The 21984-nt window shown below is 28.5% G+C and overlaps 1 protein-coding gene across 1 annotated transcript; it reads right to left on the bottom strand.

The window, feature by feature from the left end:
• Positions 1-292: 292 nt before the first annotated feature.
• On the bottom strand, positions 293-20247 carry LOC135926202 (smoothelin-like). Its single transcript, XM_065461968.1, has 8 exons — positions 20029-20247; positions 14888-15052; positions 14669-14776; positions 13570-13689; positions 11368-11416; positions 10801-10906; positions 1169-1320; positions 293-829 (listed from the first exon to the last, which is right to left on the bottom strand). Coding segments are annotated over exons 1-8 (894 nt in total). The 5' UTR covers positions 20030-20247; the 3' UTR covers positions 293-636.
• Positions 20248-21984: the final 1737 nt, after the last annotated feature.

Raw genomic sequence — 21984 nt, 5'->3', positions numbered from 1 at the left:
CCTTCCATGACCATATTAGTTTACTACTGATTTTTAATAGTTATTAACTTTTTAATTTCATTGCATGGCAAATTGACATTGAGATACTTTTATTTTAACGAAAATTATGGTAGAAATTTTAGAAATGATATATAATATGTATAAATGTAAAATGCATATATTAATTTAGAAGAGAGAATAAAATGGTTAAAAAAAATTAATGTACAAAAAGCATTATTTAAATTAATTGTAAAAAAATGTATATGATAAATGAGATTACAAAAATAATTAAAATTTTATGTATAGTAATTACTAAATTTTGCTGTATAAAAAGTTTATATAAACCGGACACATTTAAGAAAAAAATATAAACTCTCGGAATAAGAGTGGAACAATTATGAAATTAATAAAACGAAAATCAATCTAAATAAATTATCAAAATTTATAATTCTTTTTGAAGAATTTTATAATCATTTGAATTAAAATATTTATTTTCATAATTATTTAATTTATATATTTTGCTTTATTAAATTTTTGTCCCACATGTTGCATCAGTTACGATTGGGTTAGTCTTCTATAATATAAATTGAAATATATTAATCAAATCAAGTTTTTTTTAACCGGTGGACATTATGAAAAAAAATCGATTAAATTTTATTATAAAATAAGTTCATTTTTGTCATCTATAGAATCCATTTGAGTGCGGGGGTCGTAAGGATTGAGGCATTTCTTATCCCTGAGGCCTTTGTAAAGCGATTGAACATAAGTAAAAATACATTTCCAATCAGGGTGATCCTTCATTTCTATCATATCTTCGACTTCTAGTAGTGGATAGATGTCAGCCTTTTCTCTAAAATATATAATAAAATTTAAAATTGATTTAGATATAGTATATACATACTTATGGTAATACAAAAATAGATAAATTAAGAGAAGAAAAACGATAGAAAAGAAAGGAAAAGTATATTTAATTTTTTTTGTAAATAATTATATTTTTTACAACACAATATAATTTTTTTATGGCATTACCATAGTCATTTTGTTACTAAATATTTAAGTGATAAGCTTCTATCTAGATTTATTTTGTGCATGTTATTTAATTTTTTTTAATATGTAAACAGGCTTTAATATTTGAAAAAATAGGAGAGCTGCAATACCGCTGGAAAGAATAAAAATTATATTTATATACTCGGCAGTTTTAAAAGCGATTTCCAAGTTATTCCTCCTATTTGTCGGTGAGAGTTCCTGAAATTCGAATGCATCGGGGTAGTAGCTATGAATGAGAGCGCAAAAGGCTAAACCATTAGCCCAACAACGAGAAAAATTGGTGATATCTACGTTCTAATAATTAAATATATAAAAAGTTATATACATTTTTATATAGGGTAAGGTATAACACTTTTGATCATTAATTCGACAAATTAATAATATTAGGGCTATGTTGAGATTCGAGACTCAAATGAAAATTTTGAAATCCAAACCCCAGCTCGATCGCATTAGGATAGGTCAGTGCAATGCAAGACTTGTTAGTATATTTTTAAATAAAATGGACTAAAAATATTATCCTTATTTGTTATATTTCAAGCTCCTGATAATCTCTGATAGCCTCACTGCCCTCTAAAAGTTTTCAATTTATTTATATATAAATAACTTTTATTAGTTAGTTTTATCTTACCCATGTTACTTCTCTCATTTTGACTTAAATTAATTTATAATTACTTAAAACTAAATGAACATAAAAATTGAACGATATTAATTATAAATATACTGAAATGAAGTATAGCTTGCCTATAGATGTAAAATTCCCGGGAAAATTGGTTCAGGGGAAATTTCCCCGGGAAAATTGGGGAAAAAGGGAAATATCGGAAAATTAAAAAATAACCATAAAATATACTTTAAACCTTTCAATTTTTTTTATGGAATAACTTTATTAAATTTGGGGAACTAAGGGAAAATAATATAATTAAACAATAAAGACAAAAATAAATACACTATAAACATCATTTTTTGAATAACTTTATTAATTACAAAAAGCATGTATCAGATATTACATTTAAAATTCTTGGGATGCTAATGAAATAGCATCAATATCTTCATGGGATGAAATTGAAATATCATCATTATCACTTGATATTGATAAATCGGAATCTGAACTCTTTTGATGATATCCCGAACTTGATGTACTTGTATGATCCTTTAAATGTATGTTATGCCTTATTGATATTAATTTTTCGACTCTTTCATTCTTTATTCTATTTCTCGTTTTTGAATGAATTTTTCCAAATGCTGACCAGACTCTTTCTGACGAGGCACTTGAGGGTGGTATCGAAAGACATCTTACTGCCACTTGACAAAGGGGTTGATTTGTACACAACCCTTTCCACCATATGAGTGGTTTGGTATGGATTGAGCTCTCCCATATGCCAGCTCCTTTATAGAAACCTTGTTTTGAACGATATTCTGCTAAATTACCCATAATTTTTCCAATATCGCAATTAATTTGGCCTGAAATAATATTTATTATATTTAAAGCTGCTGTTAATTCACGGTCTGTTAATTTCACACCATAATATCGAGGATCCAGAAGATTTGTTGCATAATGATATTCTCGGCAACAAAATTTCTTTCGTTTTTTAATATGCATCTTAACACTTTTGAAATCATTTTCATTAAAAATAAAAGTTGATGAATTGAGTTTATCTTTTATGTCCCAAAATATTTCTGGAACGTCAGATAATACCGCTGAATCCGATTCTACAAATATAATTTTCTTATAAATAAATTCCAAAAAGGTCAGTACAGACTCTAATTTATCCCAGTATCCTTCTTTGTCTAATATAATAAGCCTTCTTTGTTTGTTTGTAAATAAACTAGAAATTGCAATTTCTTGCAAAACTTCCTTATTTTTCACAACACTTTGCAACATTATAACAAAACCTCCCCATCTTGTCGGACTTGGAATTTTTAAGGAAGATTTATATCCTTTCAATATTTGCCTTTCTTTAAAAGTTGCTAATAAAATACCATGAAATTTTATATATTTAATTATTTGCTTGGTTTTTTTGATGATCTTTTCAATAAAAGGTATTTGGCATAAATCTTTAATAAGCAGATTCAACCCATGTGCGGCACATACAAAGCATTCAATATAATTATATTTTGCCTTAACAAGACTCCAGGTCTTTTTCATATTCTTTGCATTATCAGTTACTAGTGAGATAAATTTTTGACAACCAATTTCTTCTATTACCTTGATCAACTCAGATGCGATATATTCACCAGTGTGAGCACTGGAACCTGTGTCAATGGATTTAAAAAAAATTGGTTCTGGAGTTATTATTATAAAATTAATAATGGACTCTCCGCGAATATTTGTCCAGCCATCGCTTATGAGAGTAAAATCTTTATTGAATTTATTGTTGATAATATTTTTCACTTTAATGTATTCAAAATCTAGTAATGTTTTACTAATTGCATGTCTAGAAGGAATTTTATAGGCTGGACGCATTAATTTTAAAAAATTGATGAAATATTTATTTTCAACTAAATTAAAAGGGCAATTTGACATAAAAATAGCCAATGCCAAAGCACTGTCACGTTGCGTTTGATTTTGTTCGGTTATAGTGTCGGAAAAATTTTTAATTTTAGATGTGCCAGCATTAAAATTATTGGTATTTTCTTTAAAAGTATTTAGAATGGTTTTATTTATGTTTTTTTGGGATATAATTTTATTAGGATTACTGGAATCTGATAAACATACTACAACATCCTCTTCAGTAGAATTATTATTATCACGATCAACTTCATTAAATTGTAAACTGTTAATATACACTTGACATTTTTTGATATGCTGAGACATCTTTGTTGAATTTGGGAAATTATATGTTAATTGACAATTTTTGCATATTGATATATATCCTTTCTTGTTATTAGCTCTATCTTTAATAAAATGTTTCCAGATATTGGAAGATTTCCGAGGCATCTATAAAATATTGCAATCATATTAATTTAAATTAAACATCAATAAATCATTATACCAGTTATATAGTATGATTAAAATATATTAAACATCATAAATCATTATATCAGTTATATAGTATGATTAACATAAAATGATACTTATAGTGCGCACAAATTGAGCGTTGCAACTCTCCGTTTTAAAAGCTAATATGGTAGAGTGCAGCTTGGATTTTTTTACGGCAAACGTTAATAAAAAAGCAAACTGGTTAGATTTTTTCTATGCTTTTTTAATTTTGCGCTAAAATTTAAAAATGGATACAAATTGTAGGTATAATTTATTTCATATATTAATTGATATTATATAATTTAGAATATATTAATTGATATTTATATAATTTTAGAAATACTTATTTATATAATTTTGGAATTTATATTTATATAATTTTAGGATACATATTATAATTTTAGAAGGGGTGATAAGGTTACTAAAAAAATTTGTACCTTACTGGAAACTCAACAAATGGTCTGAAGCCAGTAGCGTCCAGACCATAAGAATTCTATATTAGTATTAGATGGTTTATTAACCAGTAGTTTAAGGTAAATATATATAAATAATGATAAATTATATTTTTAATAGCTTGGGGATGGAATTTCCATTACATGATACAATTGTAGCATGCATAAAGAAGAAGTTGCAAAACTTTAAAGACCAAGATAATTGTGCAAGGTTTCAGGAGCTTCTGGCTCTAAACTCTCATACAGATGGTATGATTACATTAAATTCATGGAGCCAACAATAGAGGATAGTTTTAGTCCTAAAGAAATTATACCAAAGGAAGGCAAGTGGGTTAAAATTAAATGCATTGTTGGATATATTGACTCTTTTGGAAAGGGTGCCTTGAGAGCTAGTAAAATATATATTTATCTATAAATTTAACATTATTATAGAATGTTTCTCTATAAAATATAAATCAAACAAATATTTTTTCAAAAATGAAGTATCTCCATTGTATTATACTTTAATGGAAAATTGAATTGTGGCCTCCAAATTCAACAGATATACCTGCAAATCAAACCTCATTATTTAATGAAATTATATCTATGAAAATTGAATTATTATTCCATATTCTAGCGTCCATTTTTGAAAAATATAATTAAAATTATTTTATTAAATAAGACATTTAATACTCTTATTATGGTGTACATTTTCATAATAAAAGATTGAAAAATGTAATTAAAATTATTTTATAAAATATATATAAATAAGCAACTATTTAAAATTTATTTAGCAATTATTAGATAGATTTAATCAAATTATATCATAAATTTGAAATTTGATTAGCAATATTTCTAAATCTATTTATTTTTATATCTAGTGTCTTGAAAAAAATATAAAATATATAAATATGCAAACTATTCAAAATTTATTTCACATTTTTATTAAAATATATAGATTATTATAAATATATAAATTAAGGTAGGATAAACAAAGAAACATTTATATACATATGTTTTGCATCCAAGGCCACAAAAAAATTTGAAAACCCTGATTGAATCATAAATTCTTAGGAAATCTAAATAAACAAATCTTATTTTACCTTAAGGTAAGAAATAAACTCTTTTTGTTTAAGAAATTATAAAAAAAACTTTAATAAAAAACATACTGCTTTCAATCTAAACAAAGATGCGTTACATTAACAAACATACTGCAAACGCTCAATTTGTGCGCACTATTATATATCAAATCTAAATATATCATTAATTATTAATAATTCTATAATATATCACATTAATATTATGTATGAGAATATAATGTGAAACATTTTACCTTTATTTTTGTACTTTAAAAATTATAGATTTGAAAAATTGCACTCAATGATACGTGATACGTGATACGTGATAAAAGCGTTTTCGCCCTCTGGTTGTGGATACAACAGAGCTACGCTAGGTTTTCCTCAAAAATCCATCAAACTGGATAGTTAATTTAGGGGAGAAAAAAATGAGGAGCCCTTCACACGTTTGTGGGCAAGCCGCACGTACTTGTACGCGCAACAGTCCGAGAACTGTCGCTTAAACGTCTATAGGCTAATCAACAAAAGAAATGGGCAAAACAAAAGCCTATACCCATGAACTGCCTAAATAATTTAATTACTTTAAGGGTGGGTGGTGGCTAATTTTAAGTTTAACATCTAATGTAAGCCTTAATAGTTACTAACAAATAATTGAGAATGTGTTCATATCAATTGAGATTAGAATTTATTCATGAAAATAAGGAAAAGCTAAAATGGGTTTACCACAAATTGTTTAAAATAGGTGAAAATTCCAGTGAATAGGCAAAAACTAGTCAGTAATCGGTTTATGACTATCCAGCAACGAACACCACACAACAAACGGTTATTTTTTCCTTTTTCCAGAGAAACAAAATACTCTATGGAGTGATAGATAGATTATATAGCGAAAAAGGTCTTTGATAATGATAAAGATATGAGAGAAAGGAAACTATGACGCAGAAATAGGAACCAGCTCCGTAAGTTTTAGGAAATGGAAAAGTAATTGTTGGCCAGAGGATTAACAAAAGGCATTTTGGCTTGATTGTTATATGATAGTCTATCACTCACGGAAAGACTCTACCAACAAAACATATTTACAAACCTCGCCACCCCCCTGTCGACTGGTTTCTCCATAAATGAAATAACAAAAGACTAAGAAAAAAAAACACTAAGAAAAAGCAAAGCTCCAGGGCCAGATAATATCACAGCAGAAAAACCAAAAAAATAAATAGCATCTATAACAATATCGCTACCTATTTGCCCTCATTTAATAGAATATGGGAGAGCGGAACTACTGCAGTGGGATGGATCAAAATCCTACCTAAGTAACTACCCAAAAAACTAAGACCACAGAAATTTAAGGCTTATTGAGCTATAGCCATCACATCCTATAGCATGGAAAAAAAGCATATCACCCACACCAAAATACATAAGTATATACAGGCCAAGAAAAGAAAATACTGGATCCAAAAATTAATTTAGAAAAATAATCATGCAGAAAAACTAAGTAAAAAACCCCCTTCTGCTTTACATTTGTGAATTATAACAGAGCTATTTATAATGTTAACCATGCAGTTTTTTCAGAAAATAAGATAAATAAAAGCTGAAGTCAGTGAAGTAAGTAATTCACAGAAAAGGTGAAAGACAAAATCAAGAGGTAAAATTGAGAGATGAAGAAATTAAATAACCTGAAAAATACAGAAAAAAAAAATTATGAGAGGTTTAGGTAGTTCGATTTAATTTTTAGTAGTTTTTTTATAGATTTTTTGTTTTTATTTAGCCTTAGGAATTGCTTCAAATTTAAGTTAAGATCCATTATGTCCTTCAAGGCTCTGTAGAACCATAATGTCTTATATTTGCAATATGTTTTCCCATTAAAGGAGTATAACCAATTAATGGCATCAATAACAAGGCTATTGTTGCTATGATTTCTTAAAATATGGGCAAAGAAAGTAAGACGTTTCTTTTTTAAAGACACGTGAACCTGGGTATGGTTAGACTTCTTCCAAAGATTTTCATTTGAGATAATATTAGGGTAGAAGATTCCATTTATTATTCTAAGGCATTTATTTACAAACGTTTGTAATTTCCTAGTTTCGGTCTTGGTAATCTCCCATGTATCACCGCCATAAAAGAGAATCGGGATGATGGTTGAGTTGAAAATACAGAGTCTTGTGAAAACGGATATCTCTCTAGCTTTCCACAGTTTAAAAAATTTATAAAAAGCCGCCCTAGCATTTTGTAAACGAATTTTTAGTTCTTCTTTACAACTACCTTTATTGTCAATGGTTACACCTAGATATTTAAAAGATTCTACCACCTTAACCAACTTTCCCCCCACCACCAAATTATTCAAAAGAGGCGCCTGGGACGAGGGCATTATCACTGTTTTATCAAAGTTAATATCCAAGCCAACCTTAAGACTAAAGGAGTTTAATATAGCGATCAAATTTTGGGTTTCTTCCAAACTTTTTGTTATCAAAACTATGTCGTCAGCATAAGATATCACCCTATTTTCCAAGAAAAAAGACTGACTGGAACTTAATTCTAAGAGATTCGCAGTAGCCAGCGTATCTACTATGATTTTATTCATAAGTATATTAAACAAAAGCGGGGAAAGAACACATCCTTGTTTTACCCCTATTTTTGTCCTAAAAGATGGAGAAACCTTATTATTGATTTTTAAGGAGGCAAAAAGACTACTATAATGTGTTTTAAGGATCCTTATAATATTAGAGTCAATGCCACATTCGGTTAAAATCTTCCAAAGCGCATCATGGTTAACATTATCAAAAGCACGTTTAAAGTCGATAAAAATAAAGTAAAAAGGTAATTTATACTTCTGACATTTCTGCATTATAATCTTTAAAGCTAATATTGGTTCGTTTATATTTCTACCTGGACGGTAAGCACAAATGTATTTAGACAAAAGGTTTGGTGTAGAGGAAAGAATGCGATTTTTTAAAAGAACCATAAAAACTTTTGATGCAATAGACGTGAGAGCGATGGCTCTATAATCCTTGAATTTAGATGGATTTGGAATTTTCGGGAAGTTGCAAAAGATAGTCTTATTCCAATCCGCTGGCATCATCCCAGTCAACCATATCTTGTTAAACAAAGGAAGTAAGAACCGAGAGATCGTTAAGGGAGCTGCTTTCAGATGTTCTCCTGTAATGTTATCTGTACCCGGAAATTTATTATTCCTAAGCTTCTTAATAGCGGCCACAATTTCAGCCAATGAAAAGTTTGCGTCCAATTGTCCAACATTTTGACTAGTGGATGGGATTAAGGTAGGCCTCCTAGAATCAAAGACTCCCATATAGTGGTCAAGCCATAACGCTATCTGTTCGTCGGGGTCAGTAATTAACCTATTATTATCCAGTCTTATAGTTGGAAGTGTCTTGAACACTTTGGCTTTACAAAAATAATTTAGTTTCTTGTAGGCGTCGAAAGTTCTATTTTCCCTCATATCCCTGTCTATCTCAAAAGCCTTTTTAGCAATAAAGATCCTTCTATCTCTCCTTAGGAGTCTATGAATTGAGGTCCATAAGTGACCATCGCTCTCACCTCGTAACTTGAGTTGAGCTATCATGCGAATGGTGTCATCGGATAGCCATTCCTGTCTTGGTGGAGAAATGTTGATGTTAGGGAGATGATTGTAGGCATCAAACAAGTCGTTTTTGAAAGACGCCCAACATTCTTCGACAGATTGAGACTCCGACGAGGATAAGAAAGTTGCCTCCCTATCATTTAAGAATAGATCGAGCTGTAGTTTGACTGCAGGGCGTTGCAGGTGTGTTGCATTTCTCTTCCAGGACAGGTATCTCGGCTGGGGTTGAAGAGAAGGACGCCGAGAGTTTCCCCATAAATTTTTCACAGTAATACTGGCTCTGATTAATTTATGATCAGAAATATTAATATTTGGCATTACTTTTACATCGATGAACCAGCTATGGATGTTCGAGATGATAAAATCGATCTGAGACTTGATATTATTTCTACTAAAGGTTAGGGTGTTTAATTCGCTGTGTGAAAAGAAAGTATTTTCGACCTTGAGGTTTATACTCCTGCACATCTCCAATAACTTTCTGCTGTCATCACTGTTTAATTGAGAGAGAGTTGCATTCCCAATTTACCCCATCTCTAATAAAGGAGTCATCTTTTCCGATCCTAGTATTTAAATCCCCAAGGATTATCAAATTACGACTCCTAGGAAGAGAGTTTACAATGTTTTCGAGGTCATCAAGGAATGCGAGCCGTTCGTTTCTTCTAGGCGGGGCATAGACATTAACTAAGATTGTTTGCCTGAAGCAGGTATTCAGGTATAGTAAACAGCATCTCTCCGAAATGGGCACAAATTTATCCACGTATTTGCATAATCTTTTACTGATAAAGAAAGCAACCCCCGACCAATTATTGGAAGTGGTGCCAGAACTATACATTTCAAAGTTATTAAAGGTAGCCATATTATTATCTTTTGAGTGGGTCTCCTGTATCGCGATCACATCCATTTTTTCGTCGACCATGAGCCTTAGAAAAATGGTTAATTTATTCATTAAACCATTTATATTAAGCGAGGACTTGCACTAATAAAAAAATAAGTTTAAAGACTCACGAGGAAAATAAAAATTATTTATAAATTAAATTATAAATCATAATTATTGAAATAAAATATTATATTTTATAAAATATAAATCATAATTTTTGCAAATAAATAATATATTTATATTAAGGGAAAATTCGGGAAATTTCCCTACACTTTCCCTACCTTTACATCTCTACCTTGCCTAAACGTTTTTCAAGGAACGAAAAAAAATTAATATTATAATAGAATTAGTGTTGTTTAAAGTTACCTTTAAGAGGTACTAGTTTACTATATTTCAAAAGTAACTCATTACAGCAAGTTATTTTATGAATTATTTATTATAACTTATTATTAATATATTTTTTTTATTATGCAAAAATAATTTTAATCAACAAGATTTAGATGCTTATAAATGAAATAATTGAACTAAAAAAATATAATTTATTTTGATAAAAGTTTGAACTTTAACAAATTTATATCTGATTTTACAATAAACTATTTGCAAAATTGGTATCAAAAAAGTCATGCTTGGTCTTCAAAAATATGCTTTTTAGACCAAATAAACTTTTTACAGGAACCCTTTGATACAAATGAGATATTGTAAAGTAATTTTAAATTTGGGATATAAATATAATAAATGAGATATATACAAAAATTTTATAAAGTAACTAAATATCTTCGCAAAAATGTTACTTGGCACTTTAAAAAAATATAATTAGAATGAACCTTATAACCAACTGTTTTATCCCTGCACCATTTAAGAAGGAGATCTTTGATTGAACTAGGAGAATGTAATAAACGAGATGTAGAGACATTGCCAGCTGTACCATTTCTTTTCGAAATGTATATAATCATTTTTAAAAATACACAATTTGACAAAATAAAAAAAAATGAATATAATACGTATTAATATGTTTTAAATCTAAAAAGGAATTTTTATGTAAGAGTATACAAAATGAAACAAACCAAGAGTCAAAATATTAGCTCAAACCATTTTTATCTAATATTTAAAAAAAGTAAGATTTTATAAATTTATTTGATTTTTCTAATTAGTGGTCTAAACGTGTTATCGGTTTAGTTCAGGTTCAATAATTGTTCAATTCTTAAAAAATAATGTTGATTCAGTTTTATACTTAAAAATCAAGATTGACCGCTTTAAACTTATAAGAGTTATGTTTTATAGAAGTGCCCATTTTTTTTAAATTTCATATTAATACTTACATAAAGAAACTAACATTAATTATTATTACACATACAAATATATCAGATTTATAAATTATAAAAAAAAATTACATTTGTGTGACCGATTTTATGGCATCGTTAGTTTTCTCGGACTTGGGACCTTTTTTAATATTTTTTTTGGTATTTTAAAAATCAATATAATATAGTGATAATTAATAATTATCTCCACTTACTGCAAACACAGGAAGGAAATAAACAATCTAAAATCGCCGATTCTAAAAGTGTTAAATATTTTATTCAAAGAAGGAATAAATGTCGGACATATTTTATATTTCTTAACTATCAATTACTCGAAATGAACTCATTTTTTCTTTTAATCTATTACATTTTTTACTTATCTTTTAACCAGTATGAATAAGTGGAGAATTAAATGATTATTTGATTTTAATAGAGGGCGATAGAAGTCTAAAGATTTTAAGAAAAATGGATGTGAAAATCTGATATAAGTTTAAAGAATAGTGTACACTAGGGGATGTTTGAAGGTGCTGTGTTGGTTTGAGGAAAGGATGATGGCGATTATCTTTATGTGCTCTTTATGAATGAGGGTGATCTAGAAACATTAAGTGGCGGTACGGATGGTTTTGGATGTGGGGGATCCGCATGAGTTACGGTTTCGAGATGCAAAGCAGTGGCCGAACAGTTCATCAGCTGTGGGACCCAAACGGTAGAGATGAGGGGATGGTACAATAAGAACCTGTCGAAAATGTTGGGGCTGGCTTGTCCGTTGCTACGAATAGGATCTCACGTGGTGAAGGTAATTGACTTATGTGGTTAAACTATCGAGGTTAGGAAAACGTTTTCGATGATCCCGGTAAATACAAGCAGCGAGAAACAGGGGCACCAAGAGAGAGCGGATGAGTATAGAGCTGAGACCGGGACGGCTGAAAAAGACCGTTACCAATCTTGGGGTCGATTGAGTTGTTGTTAAGAAGGACGGACATATCGCACCAATGGCAGTAGTTGACACTGAAACCGCCAGTTTTGAGTCCACCCCATGTCCAGGATCAGACGAGATCTGGGATCTCTTTCTTGGACTAATATAAAGGAGGTGTCACAGCAGTGATTAGTCGTTGAATGACGTGAAACAAAATGGTGTCAAATATGAACAAAATATTTTAAAAAAATTTCCCCATTGGTCATCATATGACTTGTTATTCGCTATTATTTTGCCCAGGTGTCATTTCTGATAGCTACTTCTCTTGATTATGGAAGGCATGGGGCGACCACTGTTAGTTTGCGATCTCCCATTTAGCCCCATACTCATCATTCGTTCCCCTTTTCGATATTCCAGGCGCCCAGGGCATGTCTACCCTTGAACACGACTCTCTGAACTTCCATTAGTATGCGGTTCCGTTTTTTAAACAACCAGTTGGGACCCCAATAATTGTAGGACAAAACAAGCTGCCCTTGCATTTATTGTTAATCCATTAATCATTTATCTCTTCACTTTTTTGAATAACCGCTATCGGCCTCCTCAATCAATATGATCATTTATTTCCTCACTCTTAAAATTTCGGCCTTCTCAATTTATCAATTAATCATTTATTTTTCCCCTCTTTGTTAAATTAACCCCCTACCAGTTAAATAGGAAATTATATCCTCGATTTCTTTTCTTTAATCAATTATTCTTATCTCCTTACTATTTATAACTAAGTAAAATTAATTGCATTTTTAAAAATTATTGTATTCTTTTGGTACAAATAAGTCTTATTAGTTCAAAGTAATATCTCAATTGCTTTTTATTGAATTGATAAACAAATTGTATTTATATTCTACAATCACTGGCCATTTTATTTTTATTTAAATGAGATTGAAAATTTTACCTTATATTCTGGGCTATTAATTATTTTTGATGTGGTTGGGAATTTTTTAATAATATTTATTTTGAATTGGGAAATTAAATATGTAATGGAAATAAATATAAGAGAGAAAACTTCTGACAATACCCCAATTTTAGGAATTTATTTAAAATGTTTTAAAAATAGGTAACTTTAAATGTCCCCGTTTTAAGCGTTACATTTTGTTATTAAATTTTTTTTAGGTATTTTATTTGTCAGTCAGTTATTTAATGGAAATTAGTGACAACAAATCTTCTCAAAAAAATCAATATTATGATATTCTTTCAGGTTTAAACTAATTTTAAATACAATTATCATATAATTAAAACTTCTGACAACATGAAATTGCACTTTTACCAGTCATGAAGATGTTTTAAAAAGAAATGATTCAAATTTAATTAAATTAATAATTTACCGAAATTAGTGGTCTTTGTTATAGTAGTGACTTCACCATCTTTGAAGATTTTCGATGAAACTGTAATCTTGCCACTGCTGCCTAACTGAGACAATTTTTTTGCTAACTCCGATCCTGTATCTAATTTATTCATTTTAAAATGAAGTTATTTTTAAATAAAATCATTTTAGTTTGATTTTAAAATATATGTCTTTGTATTTACGAGAAATTGATAGTTAATAAATTTGTAAAATCCTCTCGAAGATGGTGGGTCATATTTACAATATGAGTATCTGTTTTGCTAAACATTATATTAATAAATTTAATATAGAGACCTCCAGTGATAGGGATTCCAATTACACTTTCCGGGATTTGAATAAAAATTAATTCTATGACCAGCCCGGTATTTTTTTAAAAAATATTTTGGCCCAGCCTGGAATATTATTTTTGATAATTTCTTTGAGTAATTTACGCTATATCTTATAATTTTGTTTCAAAGAAAAATTGAATGAGCAATAAATAAATATCAAAAGTTCCATTATATGATTTTCCAACTGGTTAATAGTTATATATTTTTTAAAGCTTGGATTTTGTTAAAATAATATTTTTTTAAAAAAATTTAATAAAATTTTGTGCTTGGTATGGGCTTGTCTCTTTGATTTTAATATGAGACCGTTCTGTAATATTTTTCATTTAACTGTGACGCTTTCAATGTCAATCAAATTCCATTTTTTTAACATTGACAGCGTTGAAGGAACCAGGGCCAGCCTTTTTTAATTTTAAAATACTAAATATTGAGGCATAAAACTGAATTTTATAATTTTTAAAAAATAGTTACACGGCACACTATTGAACTTATATAAATGGCTTGTCTCAATCATTCAGTAGTTATTTTGCAAATGTATTTAATTGTGGAAATGCCTAAATTATAGTTTTAAAAAAGGCAATATGATGTTTAATAAAAAAACATAATTCGAAAAGCGAATTTTTGGAAACAATAAGAGCAGTTGAATTATATTGAAAAAGTTAATGGATTAAGTTATATAATCTTAGTTAAATAACGTTTTTGAAGAACTTTATTTCTTATCAAGTATCATCATACTTATTTAAAAAATTTTACTTTGAGTAAAAGAATTATCATTTTCTTCTGTTAAAGAATGCCCATTTTGAGAAGGGTCAAAGATTTCTTTTTCGGTGAATTTTATGGACTGGGTGTGCCCATTTTGATCTAAAAAAACAAGATAATAAATTTATAAACTAAAACTGACCTTATAAAAAGAGTAAATAAACGTAAAATTTAAAAAATAAGGAAAATAAAAATTTGTAAATTATAACTAACCTTTCTTGGTTGTAGTAGAGCTTGTCCTAGTGCTTCCTATATTGCCCTCGGGAGTTTTAATTTGTTGGACATTTATGACTTCACTTCTTTGTGGTCGGTTAGGTTCGTGAATTTTGGCAAAATGCTGCGTCATAACCGAATCATTTGTTTCGCTCAGGGTTGACACTTATATTATCAAAGATTAAATAAATTTAAATTATATCAATTAGTAAAGCCAAAATTATTTAAATTTAAAAAAACCGAGACGGGGATAGATAAACCCAATTCATATCTAAAACCTGTTGATCTTTTTATGGCAGTTTAGAGAAAAATTCTCGTGTTTTCCACTCCAGACACCAATTCTTTGGGGGATTTATATTTTTGGTCAATTGACCAAAAGTTTATTTACTGTTGAAATACTTTCTTGTGATTAAATTTATCACACAATTATTGTCACTCACTTTGATAGAATGAAATTATATAATAAACAGTTATAAATTTGTGATATATTAATGTAATTTTACATTTTTAATTCCAAAAACTAACCCTTTAATTAATTTCAAAAAATAAGAGATCCAATAGAAAAAGGGAAGTGACATTATATCAGTTTTGTTAGTCATGTTTAATAAAGTTGAAAGAAATTCCAAATTATATCCATCGGGTTTTCTGAAGATTATTTGCAAAAATTTAAAAATTAGATTTCTTTCATTAGCGATGGCGCCAGTGTCATGAATGGGAAGAAATTTGGTACGGCAACGCCAACGATTATACCTTGGAATTATTAAAATACAGTTTAGAATTAGAGGTCACCAATGCTTAAAAAGTGTTACCAGTATTATCACTTTAAAGCCTTTATTGACATGGTATATAGTTTATATGGACAATTTAACAAATCAGATAGGCTTCGGATAAAATAGTCTAAATTGGGCATTTAGTTTCTGAAGATTGGAAGTCTACTTGATGCATGGGTGTCAAGTAGTTTTCGTATTGTAAAGGCAGCTTGGAATAATTATGACCTTTATATGCATTTCAAAAAAATTTAACTGAATCTAACAACAGTTCAAAATTTAACGGGCTGTCCACCCGATTAGAAATATGTGAATTCCTATCAGATCTTGCATTGATATATGGCTCTATTTGAATTATCCAATCTAGTTTATAGAAAAATCAATGTACCGTTTGATCTATTTAGCTATCTTATCTGATATGGAATATTTAGAAAAAGATAGATGGTCACCAGACGCTGGCATTCGTTACGTGGAAGAACAAATTAACTACTAAATATATTTTCAGTTTAATGATAATAAATGTTAAGGGGCATCCTCTCAGTCAGTAAAATTCTTTTCCATATATTACCCAGTAACGGAGAGATATAACGAATTTTAAAAAAAGGTTCAGTTAAATAGATTATAACTATTTTTATATTTAATTATGAATTTAAAAAATTACTTCTATGTAATATAACATTTGGTAGAAATTCTTTTTCTTTAAAAAAATAATTTATTAAAATATTTTGCTTTTACAATCATAAAGTTTTTGGAATAATCAATAATACTAGAAAGATTTTGCTTTGTCTAATTTGAGCTCTTGATAATTAGGGCAACTCCCTAATTTACTAAATTTTTGACCCAATTAAACCTATTAACTACTATCAGAAAGTAAAAAGTTTTCATAAATTTGGATACCTAAATTATGCAGGTTTTACTGTACTTGTAAAGTATTAGATAAAGGTCATTTTTATTTTGGACTAGAGACAGGGGCGTCTTTAGGTTTTACAATCACAGGAGGCTCAAAATTTTTTAAAATTATTTTTAATTACCTACTTTTTTGTGGTATAAAAAAGAATTCAAAATTTTGAGGGGACTTGAGCCCCTGCTTCCCCTGGTGACGCTACTGGCTTGAGAACATTTGCTACGATTAATAAGATTTAAATTCTTTAAAATAAGCTGGCTCATTAAGGATAAAGCAGAGCTCTTGAGACCCACTCCACCTAAGCAAACGAGACTAGCCCCCATCCCATCTCTAAAATAAAAAGTAATTAAGTTATAAAATGGGTTTAACGACTAGGTTTGCTAACCTCCCCACCCCCTCCCCGAGATTTAACACTTGTATCCTCACAGTCGATGGCAATTATTCTAAAAAAATTAAGACGAATGGGTGAGGTGACTTTTTTATGGCGATATTCAGGGTTTTATTTTCATCAAATAATGATAATTTCTTTTGACCAATCAATTTCCGGTTAGTTGTTTATCGTTTTAAAAAGAAAAATATAATTTATTTATTTTTTCCAATGTGGGTATGGTCGATTAAATGAATGTGATAGCCGACTGGACCTGGTTAAGGGATCGATCTTGTCTTTCTTAATCGCACCAAAGAATTTAATAATTCATAGAGACCAGACATATTCCTTATATTTTAGAAATAATTCATAGAGGCTAGACACATTCCTTATATTTTAGCACGATTTTATCTGATGCAATTTATCGAATATACTTATACGCAATTTTTTTCCTAAAGAATGTCTTATGAATAAAAAATTATAATGGAAATATAACACAACTTAAGAGAAAGCAGAAAATAACTTATATATAAATGTCTAGCGAATTTCGTCGCGCGACAGTATATTTAGTCCACTTCGCCTATTTTTAGCCATTACCCCATATATATTCTTTTAGTTTTTTAAATAATAAACATACATGTATGTAAAATATATAGTTGAACTAAGTGTTGCCAAATAGCTTCCAATTTCACCGATTTTAAAAATGGCTATTGTCAAAATCTAAGTCTCGAAATTTTGCCAATAGATGTTCAAAACCTTTCTGCTCTCTGTTCGAAGTTTGACTAAAATTTTGAGTTGACCATTATTAAAAATCAGCTAAATTAAGCCGTTTAACCACACTAGTTAAAACAATAGTTATAAAAAAAAATATCGTCTAATTTTTTTTTAATCGTGATTGTCCGTAAGAAATCTCGATTTTAAAGAAAAATAATCCCCAACCACAATTCACATGTTTCGTTTAGTTTAGCAAAATAATAACAATCGTATTTTATTAGATAAATGCAAATGTAAAAAATATAAACATTTTTTTGAGTGCCTTTTAATATAGAGGTTTGGCTCTATTCTTACTGATTTCTGAACAATTCCCATTTTTAAATATAAATTTTAAATTGAAGTAAACTAGTTAAACTTAAAATCCATTTATTTATTTAAAAACTAATATAACTATCGGTCATTTGACCGAAATTACCAAATTAGGTCTAACTCAATATAAAAAAGCGGCAGTGGCTCATTTTTTTTCTAGGTTGTCAGTGGTCGGCGGCGCATTTAACTTAATTCAATGTATTATTATATATTTTATTTGGGCAATTTGTTTCAACATTGTTAATAAATTTCTTAAATCTTTCCGAGTCAAACCTTGCATTCTGGTAATAAATTTAAAAATAAATCAATTAAAAAATCAAATTTAGCTAAATGATAATTGTTACGAATAAATATGATTTGATCAAGATTTGGGCCATAAAGATTTTTTTTGGCGTATTAATCCAGCGATAGAACTTTTACTTTTGAAAGCTTCAGTCGCTTTCTTCCGTGCATTTTAAAAGTGCTATACAAATCTTTAGGAAGAAATGCTCTATTTATTCAATATATGAGCTTGAAGTTTGACATCTATAATTTGATCTCCTTTTTGTTTTCGATCAATTGTCAATAAGCTTTAGATGCTCAATTAAAAATTAAGGTGGTGTCGTATAATTTGTATCATGATATTCGAAAACCAATAATTTATTTTTTTGCGCTAATTTTAAACAATGTTCGCAAAATATAATGCTTAATGGTGCTTTTCTTATTTTCTTTCTTCAGAATTAGTTTTCTGAAGTATTTAGTGTTGTAAATAGATCGATTTGAGCCTATTTTTGAAAATGGCTAGCTCAATATTTTAGCCAGAAAAAATATTGGCTAAGTCTTAAGATTTCGCAGATGTCCAAAACTTTGTGCCATCTATGAGCAAAATCTTCACTGGAGTAATATTTTTCTGGATAAAATATTTAGTATGCCTTTTTTAAAAATCGGCTCAAATCGAGCCGTTTAAAAACAGTAGAAATATCTAATCTTCACACATGACTGATTTTATTATTATTATTAGAAAGCGTTGGTATTTTATAGTTATAAACAAGGTGTAATCCCTTAAATCCATTAAAATTTATCGTATGAATGAATGATTGAAAAATTCATTCCAGAAAAAGCTTTATAAACTCAAACTAAGATATAAACATAATTTAACCTGATCAAACCCATGCCAAATTAAAATATTTAACTAAACCATGGGCGTATTTTAACTATCTTTTTACTGCCCCATAAGCGTTTAAGCAAAGAGCTAGTCTCTATATGAGGATATAACTGCAGCTTGTCCAATAATTAACGGATAATTATTTTCATTTTAAATTTAGCCCATAATTTTTTCCCCGTTTTTTCCTAAGATGATCAGTTTATTTATCATTTTCTACTTTGATAGAGATATTGATTTATTAAACACCCATCTTGATGTAAAGTTTTTAGGAATTGTTTGTATTTAATTTGAAAATGCGAAGAAAAAAATCATTTTTTTTCTTAAATAATGAACAAATAAAGTTAAAAGATCTATATATAGTATTTTGTTTGTAAATTTTAAATGTGAAAATGCATTTTTTTCTATTTTATATTAAATTTTAAAAAATTGAGGAAATATTATGTGGGAGGTACTTAATATAATTAGTACAATTGTTTGCGAATGAAGGCACTCGCTTACTGATGTTGTTAAAAGGCCAAATTTTAAAAAACGTTCCGATCAGGATTTTAGCCAAAATAATATTATATAAGCCTGGAGGTTCTACCCACAGATGGTAGAAAGGTTTGGACCTGTATTTGCCAAATCTCGAGTCTTACATTATATTATTCTAGCTAAAATCTTAATAGGGTTATTTAGAAACACCCTTTGCAAATTTTAATTACCAAGTTTGGGAGCCGAAATTATTTGCCACCTCCCCCCGCCCATGGCTATGTGAATTTATTTGAAGGCCACGAAATTCATTTACTTACGTTCCACTTGCAATTTATATTTCTCAAAAATTACAATATTTATTAATATAATATAAATTTTATTCTAAAAAAAATTGTCATTCTTTACTTAGATAAATGAATGATGAATTATATTTGTAATAAGAATCTAATTTTGATTATTTGTGCGCACAAAACTGATAATCTAAATCTCGCAGATACTCATGAAATCCATTTTTTTAAGGAATAGTTTATAATTTTACAAAACAAATATAATAAATATATAAAACTAATTAAAGAGTTGTTGCTTTTGTTTGCCTAAAATTATTATAAAACTTTTAACTTTCCTTTCAAATTATAAATTTTAATTAATTTTAATTAATCAATCTTCTTTATTTATTTCTTCAAAAGAAAAATATAACAAAAAAATTTTTTTAAATAAATATTTTAAAAAATAGTATATTTTATTTTAAATAATTCTTTTTGATTTTATATTTAGCAATTCGCAAAAAAAATATATTATAAAATTTAAAATAATAATATAAATTGCGGGAAAAGATTAAATAATATTAATGAGAGAGTTTTAAAGGTTGAAAAATATTATGACGATGGTGAGATAAATTGTTTAAAAGGGAAAAGAAAATGAAAAAATAATAAAAGAATGTTTAACATCACATGACGACTAAGCCACTCAAGTGATTGATTTTCTGCATATAAAATTCTTCATATTTTTAATCATTTTATTTAAATTTTGAAAAGTTTACCATTATTTTTAAATATAAATATTCAGAAACATAATAAATTAATAAAATGGTTAAAAAAAAATTCAAGGAATTGGGAACCCAAATAAAAACTCTAAAATTGGATAAATCTTAAAATCATCATCTTTGTATTTCATAAATAGCTTATCAAACTCATTTAACTCTATCTTAATAATTCTATTCTCATTCTTTAACCGTACATAATATTCTTCTAATGCCTTTTTTCTAAAAAAAATTTGATCCAATGCTAACAGCTGTTTGAATTATTGTATATAAAGGAATAAATAAAAATATGAATAGTTTGCAAAATACAAATTTATTTATATAAACAATATATCATATTACAAATACAATACGATTGATGTAAAAAGTTCTTTTTGAAGTTATTGGTTTTATTTTGCAAAGAGAATTGGAAGGGGTGGGAAATCTCTGATCAACATATCTTATCATTTATCATATCAATGTTAACTCCACTCGGCCCAAAAAAATTATAAATAATATGTTAAATCAGATGAACATGCTTTGTTGTATATGATGCGGTAATTCTCATTTATGTTGGACAACCTGTCAAATTTTTGTAATAGAGTTTATATTTAATATCTGTCAAATTTTTCTTTTAATTTTTTATAAAATAAAAATTAGTTCACCAGTCCCATGTACTGGCTCACTCTTTCCGGAGGTATGGGTCAAATATTCCAAAAAGACTTTTTGATTCCATCGTAACAGAAAATATTGAAATTTAAAAAGGAACGAGATTAACTATTTTTTTATATTAAATATTACTTTTAATTTTATTAAGTTTGCCTTTGTGTCCCACAAGACCTTCGTCTCACCTCTCATTTCAAAAGCATATAGATTAAAAAGGATTTGGTGAGGAAGATACGCAAGCAAATAAGCTTATTCAAAAAAAACAAATCGAATATTCAATTTCGACTAATTTTTATTTTATTATGTTATTTGTAAATTAAACCTTTTAAATTTTATAAATGATTTAAATTTATCAATCAAATCAATACACCAACACTCTTAAATTGCTCATGCGAGCATAACACATTTGCATTAAAGGAATTAGCTGGTAAAGATAATAAAATCCAAAAAATAATAGTTAATTACATTTTACATCTGATATTTGGATCTGCTCAACCCCCCCCTTTTTTTGGGGGGGGGCTATCATTATTTATTGATGAGTATTTTAAACTAAATAACATGATAATACAATAAATAAAATATAAAATAAATAGGTGATTAGATTTGGCAGCTTAAAGATTAGCTCCTTTTGAATTCGGTAGAAAAGGAAAAGCGTAGATCCAAATTTTTTAAAATCT

Source organism: Gordionus sp. m RMFG-2023, chromosome 3 (assembly GCF_954871325.1).
Source record: "Gordionus sp. m RMFG-2023 chromosome 3, tfGorSpeb1-WG-v2, whole genome shotgun sequence".
NCBI classification, from domain to species: Eukaryota; Metazoa; Nematomorpha; class Gordioida; order Chordodea; family Parachordodidae; genus Gordionus; species Gordionus sp. m RMFG-2023.
The sequence above is the reverse complement of the archived record's forward strand: the minus strand, read 5'-3'. Positions and strand labels throughout refer to the sequence as shown.

What these genes read in the sequence shown, in the direction of transcription:
- LOC135926202 (XM_065461968.1), bottom strand. An exon ending in CTCTACTACAACCAAGAAAG is followed by an intron (nt 14,777 to 14,887) that starts GTTAGTTATAAT and finishes TTGTTTTTTTAG; the next exon opens with ATCAAAATGGGCACACCCAG. An exon ending in ATAAAATCGGTCACACAAAT is followed by an intron (nt 10,907 to 11,367) that starts GTAATTTTTTTT and finishes CATTTCGAAAAG; the next exon opens with AAATGGTACAGCTGGCAATG.